At 37.8% G+C, this 13677-nt stretch overlaps 1 protein-coding gene across 7 annotated transcripts in view; it reads right to left on the minus strand.

Annotated features, from left to right (window-relative positions):
• The window catches only part of CPEB3 (cytoplasmic polyadenylation element binding protein 3), a 180239-nt gene that overhangs the window by 100359 nt on the left and 66203 nt on the right, over window positions 1–13677 (minus strand). For 6 of the 7 annotated variants that reach the window (XM_079793468.1, XM_079793471.1, XM_079793465.1 and 3 more), the window contains exons 3-4: window positions 11827–11986; window positions 1031–1087 (exon numbers count right to left, since the gene is read on the minus strand). In XM_079793468.1, coding sequence (XP_079649594.1) covers window positions 1031–1087; window positions 11827–11986 — 217 coding nt within the window. The remainder of the gene's footprint in view (window positions 1–1030; window positions 1088–11826; window positions 11987–13677) is intronic. The other variant, XM_079793470.1, reaches the window with a different exon arrangement.

A 13677-nucleotide genomic window follows, 5' to 3' on the forward strand; every position in this document is an offset into this window, starting at 1 on the left:
TGTCTCTCTCATCAAGTCAGGATTGAGAATATGATGTCTTCTTCAAAGTATTTATTTGATCCATAGACACTTGGGAAGGGAATTGATGACAGGCAGATATTTCTTCCAGGATTAATTAATACAATGACTTTCTGGTTAACAAGGTTTTGATGCTCCAGAACTCAATCCAATAATTATTACTGACAAAAATATTTCTAACCTAAAAAGCTGTTGATACCTATATACTATGTAAACTCTACTAATGGGATGTCCAGTTTGAACTGTGGCTATCTACCAAAATGAGAAAATTCTGAGTTATGTATAAATAACTTGACTTAGTCATTCACATTATCTAACCCACTCCTCCCTCTATCCCTGCACCTCCCTCCTTTCCTTCTCCTCTTTCCTTACTCCACCCCAATGGTATGCAGCAGGGGTCAGCTAAGTTCTCTGTAAAGGACCAGATAGAAAACAGTTTAGGCTTTTTGGGCTCTACCGTTGTAACACAAAAGTAGCCACAAGAAAGTCCATAAATGAATGGGAGTGGCTGTGTTTCAATAAAGCTCTTTACAAAAGTAGGCAGTGGGCTCACAGGGCTGTAGTTTGTCAACCCCTGGCACACGGTAGCCTTTCTCATCCATCACAATCACCTACAGGACTTAATACACAGATTTCTGGGCCCCATCCTTAAAGTTTATGATTGAGCAGGTCTGGAGTGGAACTTGAGATCTGACATTTTTAATGAGTTCCCAAAGGATGCTGATGCTCCAGGGACCACACCTTCAGAACCACTAGTATAAAATAATGGTCTACATTTTACTCATTGAAATGTTGAAATGTAATAAACAAAAAGTGGAAATATCCCAACAAATCATCACTTAGTCAGTTATACAGTGTCTAATCACTGGGGTGTACACCTGAAACTAATACAATACTGTATGTCAACTGTAATAGAAAAATAAAAAAATTACTAAAAAGAAAAAAAAACATGGAAATAACATGCTGTAAACTTGACTGCTAATTTTATAGGATATTTCACATGAAGACTTACTGTTAAGTGCCATAATATTATCTGTTCCTGGATGATGGAAATTTATTCCCATGCGTCCTAGAAAATAAAATAATTTTATTTTAAGCACAAAGAAAATAATGCTTAACATAATCATTTCAAAACATTGTAAAATACGAACAATACAAAAAGCTAAAACAAATGAATCTACAACAAACAATGCTATCAAAGGCCATAGCGATCACAACAGTTTTTAAATCAAGTCATAAAATATACACATGAAAAATTTTAAAACAAAGCCAAAGTCTCAATAACAACAAACAAAACAAAACAAAAACAATAAGCTTCCATTATAATCTTCTGAAATTTTAATGCATCTCCACATTCCGATTTAAACATGCCAACTCCCTGAATTAAGCATTTTATTTAAACAACCATTCACAGTGCCCTTCAAATTCAAGCAGAAAAATAATGAATTCAAGAACTATATAAACTCGAAGCTAAGGAGGAATAAAAAGATAAAGTTCTCATAGTGACTCAAAAATGCAACAATTACCAGAATGGCAACTGGAAGAAAAATGGTAAAATTTATATAATGAATTGGGGAACAATGACTAGCCTAAAAACCTGGGGTGCTTATTGCTGCCCCTATCACTACTTAGTTATATGACCTTGGGCATAATGTTTATCTTCAGACCTTTGTCCTTATGGTAGTTACAGGGGTTGCAAACTTCTGCCCACACTGGCTGGCTACCTGTGTTTGTTCCCCTCCTTGAGCTAAGAATTATTTTTACATTTTTAAGGATTGTAAAACAAAAATTAAAAAACAAATAATAACGTGCGACAGAGACCATGTGGCCCACAGGCCTAATATATTTATTCTATGGCCCTTTACACACAAAGTGACAAGAATAAATCCGATGTTTCAACTAATAGCCTTCAAGGGTAAGAGCGGAAGATGTAGACATTTGACTTGCTTTTTCATTAATTACTTAGAAAAAGGAGGTGGGTGTTTCAAAACAAAAATGAAACGGAGAGAGTTTTACATGAGAAAAAAATGTATTCAGTAAGATTTCTTGACCAATTCCCACAACAAAATCATTACTAAAACAATGCTTTTGTGTAAAGCTAATATCTACGAACTTGGCTCTGCTAGGTTTTCATTTCCAATTGTGTCAAGAGTTAACATGAAATTCTCAGAAAAAAATGTTAATTTTAGGTCACTATCATTGTTTAAATAAATGTCAATAGCATTTGGAGGGAAAGTGGTGCAGAGAAAGCTGGAGATAAGGAAGAAGTGATTGACTCTTACAACAAATACAGTATTATAAACAACTGCAAAAGGCCAGTCATCACTTGGTTTTGAATTCTGTTACGGGGTACTGAAGGCAAACATCATTATCAAACTCTTCTGGCCCAAAAGGGAAAAATCACAGTATTTGCCTCAACTAAAAAGGGGGAATCATGAATTCCTTATGAAGTCAAAATCATCCTAATCACAGTAATTTGTGAAAGGTCATTTCATATTAAGGCATAAGGAAAAAACAAAACTCTTAAGTGTAATGTTGTTTGTACTGGGGTGTGTGTGTGTGACAGAGAGAGTAATTAAGAATGGAAAAATCGCCAAAACTGGTTTGGCTCAGTGGATAGAGCGTCGGCCTGCGGACTGATGGGTCCCAGGTTCGATTCTGGTCAAGGGCATGTACCTTGGTTGCGGGCACATCCCCAGTAAGGAATGTGCAGGAGGCAGCTGATCGATGTTTCTCTCTCATCGATGTTTCTAACTCACTATCCCTCTCTCTTCCTCTCTGTAAAAAATCAATAAAATACATTTTTAAAAAAGAAGAAAAAAAAAAGATGAAGAATGGAAAAATCATCAATAGTTGATGGATTCTGATGAAACTCTTCTAATTTTACCATGAAGCACTAAAGAACTTTCAAAAAAATTTATTTTCAGTTTTTATTATTTTAAACTTCCTTATCAGGAGGAAGATATTACATCTATCTCTAGTTTTGTGGAAACTGTTTTGCTAACATTTATATTACGGTAAAATTATTTTTAATAATATATTTGAATGTTTTCTACAGAAAAATCATATTAGTAACAAATCATCTCTCAATAATTGACTGTTTTATTGTTTTTAAATAATTTTTAAAGATCTTTTCATATTTACCAGAAGCTAATAATTAGGAGTTTCAAAAACTACCAATTGTTAAAAGACAAATTTAACAATATCTATGTGTCATATGTTTTTCCAGCTCCTAAGTCAATTTAGAGTCCCTAAAAATTATAGTCTGCACCATATGCCAGGAGTGCTATCTCCTACCACCACCTTGATCAGAACCTATTATAGGAAAACTAGAGGCCCGGTGCACGAAATTCGTGCACGGAGGGGGGTTGTCCCTCAGCCCAGCCTGTACCCTCTCCAATATGGGACCCCAGTGGGATCGGGCCTAAACGGGCAGTCGGACATCCCTCTCACAATCCAGGACTGCTGGCTCCCAACTGCTTGCCTGCCTGCCTTCCTGATTGCCCCTAACCGCTTCTGCCTGACAGCCTGATCATCCCCTAACCACTCTGCTGCCAGCCTGTTTGTCCCCAACTTCCCTCCTCTGCCGGCCTGGTCACCCCTAACTGCCCTCTCCTGCAGGGTTGATCACCTCCAACTGTCCTCCCTTGCAGGCTTGGTCCCTCTCAACTGCCCTCCCTTGCAGGCCGGGTGCCTCCCAACTGCCCTCTCCTGCTGGCCATCTTGTGGTGGCCATCTTGTGTCCACATGGGGGCAGGATCTTTGACCACATGGGGGCAGCTATATTGTGTGTTGCAGTGATGATCAATCTGCAGATTACTCTTTTATTAGATAGGATAGAGGCCTGGTACAGGGGTGGGGGCCAGCTGGTTTGCCCTGAAGGGCGTCCCGGATCAGGTGGGGGTTCCCTTGGAGTGTGGGGCGGCCTGAGCGAGGGGCCTGTGGTGCTTTGCAGGCCGGCCACGCCCCCTGGCAACGCAAGCGGAGGCCCTGGTATCTGGAATTTATTTTCCTTCTACAATTGAAACTTTGTAGCCTGGAGCGGAGCCAAGCCTGGGGCTCCCTCTGAGGCCGGCAGCCATTTGTGTTGGGGTTATAATTGAAACTTTGTTGCCTTAAGCGGGTGGGCCCGGCCAGGGTGTGCGGAAAGCTTTGCTTCCCCTGTTGCCGGCAGCAACCCTGGCCTGCTCTCTCAAGCTCCATTCTGCCGCCATTTGTTTGAATTTGTTTACCTTCTATAATTGAAACTTTGTAGCTTGAGTGGAGGCTCAGGCCTGGCAAGGGCAGGGGGAAAGCTTGGCTTCCTCTGTTACCTGGGAAACCTTGCTCTCTGTGGCTGTAGCCATCTTGGATGGGGTTAATTTGCATACTCACTCTGATTTGATGGTGGGCGTGGCTTGTGGGTGTGTCAGAAGTATGGTCAATTTGCATATTTGTCTATTATTAGATAGGATTTGTCGCCAGAACAGACTTTGACTCAGTAGAGAGAATTTCATTCTGATTTTAGTTAGCTATATCAATATTCTCTCCATTATTTTCAGATAACCAAGATACTCTGTGGATTCATTACCACCAAATACCAAGAGTCATGAAAACTAGATGTGATTTATTCATATTCTGAGGTATTCAAATTTAACAGTAAATAGCCCAGTCACTGCAAAGTCTGCCTAAAAACCCAACAGGAGTTCAAAATCACTGCCTATCTGAACTTTAGGAAATATTATGTAGAGAATGTCTCTTTGACCTTTAAGCAAGGAATATTCAGAGGTAAGTGTGGTTCTTAAAAGCTAGGTATGTTCCCTAAACATTCCTAGAATAATAAAGGGTTATCAAGAAAACAAAGTAAGCCCAAATTTAGCTGATCCTCATTCAACGTTTCTTTCCTGTGCTATGCACATTAATGGTAAAGAATTATGTAGTTTATGCCTGGCTCGTGTGGCTCAGCAGTTGAGTGTTGACCCAAGAACCAAGAGGTCACTGGTTTGATTCCCGGTCAGGGCACATGCCAGGTTGCAGACTAGATCCCAAATAGGGGACAGGGACATGCAGGGAGGCAGCCAATCGGTGATGTTCCTCTCTCATCGTTGTTTCTATCTCTCTATCCCTCTCCCTTCCTCTCTCTAAAAATCAATAAACACATTTTAAAAAGAATTATGCAGTTTACAATCACTGCATCAAATAATAGTTACTGTATGTTTCTGTATGCCCCTCTCTGAGGTCCTCCAGAAGTTGGATCCTTTTTGGACACTTTCCATGAGGTTTTAGGACTTTTCAGCCAGAAAAAATGAAAATGAAAAGAAGCTTGGTAGCTTTCTAATTAATCATCCTCCATCCCACAATGATTTCTTCTGATTCAATCTTTCTAAAGATGCAGCAAAAACAAGAGCCTTGGGCAATGTTTTGTAGACAAAGGCATCACTACTTGCTAAAAAGCAGAAACTTCTTGCTTTTCCTGGTATCCTCCCTAATTCTGTTGGCCTCTTTGACCCAATGGATCTCTGGATCAATAAAATATATTATAAAAAACTCTGGGTCAATGCCAGACCCACCAGAACCAATTATTTAAATATAATCTATTTTTTCCCAACTAAATGCAAATTATTTTTAGTAAAACCACTCATGGCTTCTTTAAGCTACTTTCTTTACCTCTTCAAAAGTTAATGTTTAGATTATAAAGTGCAATACATCTTCATTGGAGAAAAATGAGACAATAGAGAAAAATAAAGAAAACAAGATCACCAATCAAAGACAAGCTCTGTTAACTCTCTGATTTACAGTCTTCCAGTTTAGGAATTGCGTATGACCAAAGGTTTCTTTTCTAAAATCGGGGATTATTTTACAATTTTATTTTTTAATTTAATATTTTGAATGCCTTAAGTCTTACAGTTATTATGGAATTTCGGAGGAGAGACAAATATATAACAGCAAAAGAAAAATTGATTCCCAATTCAGATATATAATATATAACAGCAAAAGAAAAATTGATTCCAAATTCAGATGAGGCCATTTCTTTTTCCTTTCTTTTGTCCAACAAACACTGCTGTTTAATCAGCTGTAAAAATAGAATCAAGTGTGTGACATCTGGTGATTTTTGTTAATGCAGTCTGTGCTGCCAGCGTGACATTTTGTCACCTGTCCATGGTCTGCTATTTTTAAATTGTTCTTGTCAGCTAGCTGTCTTTTAAGTATAGTGTAAAATATAAGGTTTCGAAAACTGGAAGGCCTACTTGGTTTTACTGAGTTGAATGATGCTGTGGAAATCTGAGGCTGTGTCCCACTTTCCCCACCTCACGGGGCCTGATAAATGGGGGTAAGAGGGGATGGAGGGAGAGTTTGGAGAACAGGGTTCCATATGGTTATTCAGATTGTAAAAATCAGTCTCATAAGCTCAATTCACATTCATATTTAAAAGGACAGTTATTTAAAAAAAAAAAACTACCTCTACTATAATTCAAAGTGTCAGAGTCCAACCAAAGCCGTACTTTTATATGTTCAAAATTAAAATTAGAACTTTCATTAATTCATATTTAATTATGCAAGTCACCTTTTCACTTCTGCAATATGTTATGTGATAGGGAACAACTGCTGTATCTTCCTGTAATCATCCCCATTTGCTCTAAAAAGTCAAGTTCTTCAAGAGACCTTCCCAGAAAAGAATAATGTGAGCGCTATGTTCTAGAATAGGTTATAAGACAAAATGAATATTCTACTGGATTCTGTTTCCTACCACTTTTCTCTATAAAGTTGAAGGTATATTCCTTCAGAGAAAGTATCCACAAGATATAATAATATGATATGTAAGGATACAATAAAATGGTCTTTTAAATTCCTTTCAAGGAAAAATGATTAGAGACTGGTACTATAATATTCTAAATATGTTCCAAAGAACCAAGAAGCAAAAGCTGTGAGCTTAGACCTGAGGTCAAATCCTAGTTTCTTTGCATACCAGTAGTGGGTAATTTTTAGCATGTGCCTACATTTCCTCATTTCAGGCCATACTCTGGAACAATTAAGTCGGGATTTCTGGAGGTAGTACCCAAGATTAAAGTACTGTCTTTTTCTTTCAAAATTCTCAGGTGGAAAAAACAACCTCTCAGGTGATTACACTGCTATATTGAAAGGAACGTTGGGCAAATTAATGGGAGGTACCTATAAAAAGATCACTCAACTTCTACATAGAACAAGAACAATCACTTTTTTCTAATTCAGAACCTGTGCCCTAAAACTTTGTGGAATCTGCTAACTTTATACCAGATAAGCTGATAAGAGCTTAAGGGAGGTAGCACAAAAATAGAACTAGAGTAATGATTCAAGTTAGTAGAGAGACAGTATGTTTTTCTGAACAAACTGAGTGTAATGAAAAGTGCACTTTTCCTAAAACGAGGAAACCTCAACACGCCACAAAAAGGGCCAATTTTGTGGAAGGCTAACTGCCACTAAATATAAATTGTAATGAATAAATAAAAATGCCCCTATAACACCAAAGGGGTGGCATCTATGCCTTCCAAATTTCTGTCAACTTAAATTTTAAATTTAAATTTTAAAGCACTATTATCGGAAGACAGCTATTTTTTCCCCAGTTTGAGTATATATTTGAAAAGCAAACCCTTCAAGATCAGTTCTCAACTGACACCTGCTCTTTTCATTTCTCAAATTTCAGTTCCATGAATGGTGAAGGAAGAGAAGACCTTGTCTCTCAATGTCACCTCCACTGCCCAATGCACTGTGGTTGATATTTCCCTATTATTCTTCTCTCTCAGTACCTTGTCTTCTTTGAATCTTAATCCTAAGGGAGGGTATGATTAATCAAACCTAATGACCCTGGGTTTTCATAGGGGTTCCCCAGCGGCTAGAGGAACCCTCATCATTAGTAGCAAGTCAGTGGACCACTGAAAGGAGGGTATAAGGATGAACCTTTTCCCCTATCCCTTATTCCCAATGCCAGAAATCCTATTAATCCTCACAGTTATGAGAAGAGTTGAATATCCCTCCAGTCCACTAGGAAAGAGGGCAGGGAACAATTCCTCCCACCCAGGCCTCACTCACACCTCCACCAACCCAAGGACTTTCGTACTTAGAAAAGAAATAAGGAACCGTTTTCATTAGTTCATCTCCGATCTCAAAACTCTCCTTCTCATCTCTTGGAGGCATTATCTCAAATGAACATTAGGAAAAGTCATACGTAAGATGTGGCAAGAGGCAAATGTAATGATGAAATGTTTCTCTGTTATAATCAAGAACTGTAATTTGAGATCTTTAAGAAGCCAAAATTCAGTCTAAGTTTTACTTAAATAGGGTTCTGTGATCTGATCAACACTGCAGAAGACTTCCTGAGTGCTGTGAAGAACGACCAATTCGACTTTTTCTCTAATACTTTACTACTCTGGGGGAGGGGGGGAGAAGGGGCCTTTTAAAATCTCCTACAAACATGTTCAACGCTGACCTAGTATTACATATAAACAAAATTGGAAAACTGTTAAAGCTCTTTACGGAAACAAAAATCTTAGTACTTCCTGACCTTCCTATTTCATCATTTCTCCCACTAACCCTTTCTTCCCGCTGAATCAAGAGAACAGTTGAACAAAGGAATTTCTTACTGAATACATTTCTAAGATGAAATATCACTGTGAACATTAAATACATGAGGTATGTTATTTTTCATGACTGTGATATCCTATTTTATTATACCTTCTTTACATTATTCAGATATGCAATTTTGGAAAGCCAACATAACTTAGAAGGATTCCTTTCCTTTCTCCTTTTGGTGGTTTTTGATAATGACAATCATTATTTACATATGGGAAATACAAAACTTTGGCAACCGGCATTTGCAAGCTTTCAGCATTTAGCTGCAGTCTACCTAGAAGGAAACACTGTAGGAATATAAAGGTTTAATTTATTACCCAGGCCAGGCAGTAGGCATACCATTACCACTGCCAGCAAAAAAATTATAGATACCAATTGAGCAGGTTCTAGTGTCAGGAACTTGATCTGATTCTATGAAGTAGGTGCTTTATTTTAACAATGAGGACACTAAGACTTTAAAGAGGCTAACTAATTTATTTAGACCAATAGCTTACTAAAGGCAGAGCCGGAATTCAAACACAGGTTTGAGTGACTGCAAAGTCAGAAAGGCTGAGTTGGAATTTCATCTCCTCTACAGAGAATATAAAATGTCTGAAAGAATGTTAATAAAAAAACAATTTTTGTTATCTCTAGGTAGTAGGTCTCAGATGATTTTTTTTCCAGCTTCCTTTTTGTTTTTATGTACTACTTGAATTCCTTACAATGAGAAAGAATGTATTATTTTCTAAAGAAAATTGAGCTCCGGAGGAAAACACCAAAACAAGCAAGTATATAAAAAACCAATAGACTCTATAACTTGAGTGTTGAGACCCTCAAAATAGTGTTCCCATGTTCAGGTGGGAGAAGAGGATACTAAAGATAAGAGGAAAAACAGAATGGCGTGGAGGGAAGTGTTTCTAGACAGATCATCCAGAAGCCACCAGGTAGGTCTCCTAGCCCAACACCTTTCTCTTAAAGCGCAATTCACCTAGATGTTTACATGTTTGATTTTTAATTGACTAGATGTTTATATCTATGACCCAGAGACCCTCTATATGAATTTTCCTTGAGAAAAAAACGATGTGCAAGAACTCATCCGTGGCAGCATTACCGACAATAGAGAAAAAAGCTGGGAACAACCTAAAAATCCAAAGTTAAGGCCTAACAATAAATTATAAAGACCAGATAAAAACATGGATAATGTTTATTATGTGGGAAATAGAAAAATAAAGGCTACGCCATCACAATGTTTCTTTTACTTTTTTAATTACCTTTTTGTTATTATAATTTGCTCCTTTTTAAAAGTCAAACGTTGCTTAAAATCTTTCCTTTAAAATACTAGCTTCATAATTATGTTACTAGAAATAATAAGGTTCAAACACATGATGCTATAAGTCAGACCTAAGAGTCTCCCAGCTGGAAAAGGGAAGCAGGAAGCTCAAATACCCTCACCAGAGGACGCTGACACGATGATATAATTGAACCTGGGAAGTGGTCCCCTCATAAGGAAAGCAAGGTGGGTGGTATGATGAACTGAGAAGTTGCAACTATATTGAGGCTGTAAAAAAGTGCATATTAAATGCCTTCCAATTTCTTAGGACATATATCTAGAAGTACAGTGCAGAAGGCTTTTATAGGTGAAACCTCACATTTGCAAGCGTCGTGAAAAAACTTACGCACAGGCAGAAGGCGTGCAATTTTTAAAAAGGCCACCACAACTGGAATCAGGTATTTACATGACACCATAGTGAGGTACCCTCCTTACACTTTAACAATGCAACTCTCAAAAGGCAGGGCACAATAGCACCCACTTAAACAATATCCACAGAATTCTGGAAAAATTATTTTACAGACTGTAATCTAATATCCTTTTATATTTTATTGCTGGATGAAAAGAATACAGACTAAGCTAAAACACATATGCATAAAGACAAGGGCTGAATATTTTAGGTTAGGAGAGACTTCTAGCTGTTCGAGGTAGAGAAGGCAGACAAATGCAGCCTTTGAAGATATTAAAAACACAAAAGTCTGTGAATATCATGGGTTTCTTTTTTAACATCATTCTCACTTCTAAGTGAAATATGCTTTAAATGGCCCTGTACCTAATCTCTCAACTGAAGACAGACATGGTAACATGACTAAATATAACAATGAATCAATGAGAGATTTTTTTTCCTACTTCTGACGGCTTTAAAATATAGCTTTTCTCAAAATCCTTTCTTTTCTTTATAGTCTGTTAACTACTCTCTTTTCACTGGAAATTGAGGACCGCAGCAGAAAATCATGAGGGTGACAAGAAAAGGATGAAATGGATTCCTGGTGTGGCTGGAGGAAATGGCTATCAGGTGTTCACAGTCATTCATACCCTCTATAAGAGCCTGCAGAGAACCAGAGGTGATCAAATTCCTCACCCTCCAGAGGACAGGAGGGTTTGGAGAAGGTAGACATCCCTGCGGCTAACTCTTCACAGTGTTCAGATCATTAGGCTCTGAACCCAAGCACTGTAGATATTTCAACAGAAAATTTCCATTACAGTATTTAAAAATACCTTGGGGCCCCTAAAAAGTCCTATAACCCATAAAAAGAACTAGCTGTAATTATGAGTGTAACATCAGCCTCTATCCTGAATTTACATGGGTTGTAAAAGTAGGAAATCCTAATATTGCTGATGCTGGGACTTTCTGCCTTATATTTAAGCCAAAACGTTTACACATTTTAAGACATTTTCCTTACTGTTTTAGCCTGAGAGAATGCAAACTGGTCGCTGGCTGCTCTTAAGTCTGTGTAGTGTTACCTCCCTATACTAGGAAATTAATTATATTTTAATAAAACTAAACCCTTTTGTATGAAGTTTTCTGAAGTAGTCTTTGGAGACTGGTTTACTAAATCTCCTATTTCCTTGCAGTGTACTTGGACTTAAATGAATTATCCAGGTTCGGCTGTGGATTCCAAATGCAAAGCCCAGAAAATGTGGCTTCTGGTCTCATGCTATAACTGCAACTTCAGCTGCCCAGCACATGCTTCTGCCAGACATTATGATTAAAGCCATCAACCTTGAAAATCATAGGTAGCTGAACCCAGGTTTAAAAAAAAATCAACTTTAAATACATTCCACAATGCTTTACAGAAGCAAACAAAAACAAACAAAAAAACAAACAAAACAGAACGAAAATCACAATTATTAAAAAGCTGATTTTTTGTTTAAAACACCAAGCAAGGAATGGACATATGAATATTCCTAACCTGCAAAATGATTCCTCCACATTATATCAGCGAAACTCATTGGTGGGCCACTGGGAGGGTAGTGTTTACCTTTCAGAGGCTCATGATCAGTCCTTATCATATCCATTAAGGAGTTCTCCAACGAGTGCAAGTTAAAAGTGTCATAGGGCCTACTCCGGTCCTAAAAATAAAAACACAGAACAATAAGACAACACATAAAATTACTTCATAAAAATCAATACCATATCATTTGCTTCTTGCCGGGTACTGATGACATGAATCAAAGTTCCAGAGAGTTCTAATAATAAATACACAGTCATTCTTTTCATTAAGAATAATGACTTATTTCAGAAGGACACTAAACTTACATTAATGCTGGAATTTAAAAAAAGAATAATGACTTGGCAACATTACGTTTAATACAAGTTTCCATAATGAATTAAATTATACCCTTTTTTCCCTAGTAGTCTTTTATGTACATGTCCCACTACTTCAGGCTGACTTTTTCTCAAGTGAACTAAAAAAGTAAATTCAAAAGTTAAGAGTCATGTGAATTGGCTCTGCCCTCGGCCCTTCACCCCCTGCATCCACTGTCAAGTGAAGATTCTACTCAAATGAACAGAGGTGCTGTTTTTTCTGGAGGAAGACCATAATTAAAAACTCTCAGTATAACATTACTTTCCTAAAAAGTATAAAATTACTTTCCACAAAAAGTGATTGTAGTTTCAATGTCATTCTATTGCATATCTTTCATATTTATTACTGATAAGTTCCATACTGATAAGGTACATACATTAGGTATATGTTATAAAAATTACAGCATGTCCAAAGTACTAAAATTACCTTTTGAAAAGCATTCACATGAAAAAAGTTTAACCCAAGGTAGCGTTTTCATGTTAGATTCAAAAAAAATTTTGAAAATAGAAAGCTAACGCAAACTAAGTAAAGAAAAATAATTGTTCTACCACATTTCACTCATGCCCATGGGAGACCATCACCTACAAATTATTTTTAGTAGTCTGAGTCTAAAAGAAGTGCAGTCCATGGCCTAATTTATTACTAGAGAACAGATTTAGTTGGTTTTTGTTTAAGAAAAGCGAGACAGCCCGGCTGGTGTGGCTCAGGGATGAGCATAGACCTATGATCCAGGAGGTCACGGTTCAATTCCCAGTCAGGGCACATACCTGGGTTGCAGACTCAATCCCCAGTGTGGGGCATGCAGGAGGCAGCCGATCCATGATTATCTGTCATCATTAATGTTTATGTCTCTCTCTCTCTCTCTCCCTTCCTCTCTGAAGTCAATTTAAAAAAAAAAAAATTTTTTTTAAAGAAAAGCAAGATAGCCCTAGCTGGTTTGGCTCAGTGGATAGAGCATCGATCTGCGGACTGAAGGATCCAAGGTTCAATTCCAGCCAAGGGCACATGCCTGGGTTGCGGGCTCGATCCCCGGTGGGGGGGGGGGGGGGGTGTGCAGGAGGCAGCAGATCGGTGATTCTCTCTCATCATTGATGTTTCTATCTCTCTCTCCCTCTCCTTTCCTCTCTGAAATCAATAAAAATATATTTTTAAAAAAAGAAAAGCAAGATAAACATACACCTCAATAACCATACAAAACAAACCATAGCAATGAGAGATTATTCTCAGGATCTTGACCAGTTTATCCAGCCTTGCAAATGATCACTTATCCTCTCCTATGAATACCAGAATGACATGATGAGTATGACATAACACGATAGGTAAAAAGCTCAGCTACAATGACCATTTTCCAGGTTTGTCTTAAACTATTAGAAAGCTGTTTTCTTCTGGTCTCTGGTACACAGCCTAGCTGTATACCTATCCAGGGAAGCAAAAAGGGAGGTGACATCTTGGCAG

The sequence above is a fragment of the Cnephaeus nilssonii genome (assembly GCF_951640355.1).
Source record: "Cnephaeus nilssonii genome assembly, chromosome: 16".
Lineage (NCBI taxonomy): Eukaryota > Metazoa > Chordata > Mammalia > Chiroptera > Vespertilionidae > Cnephaeus > Cnephaeus nilssonii.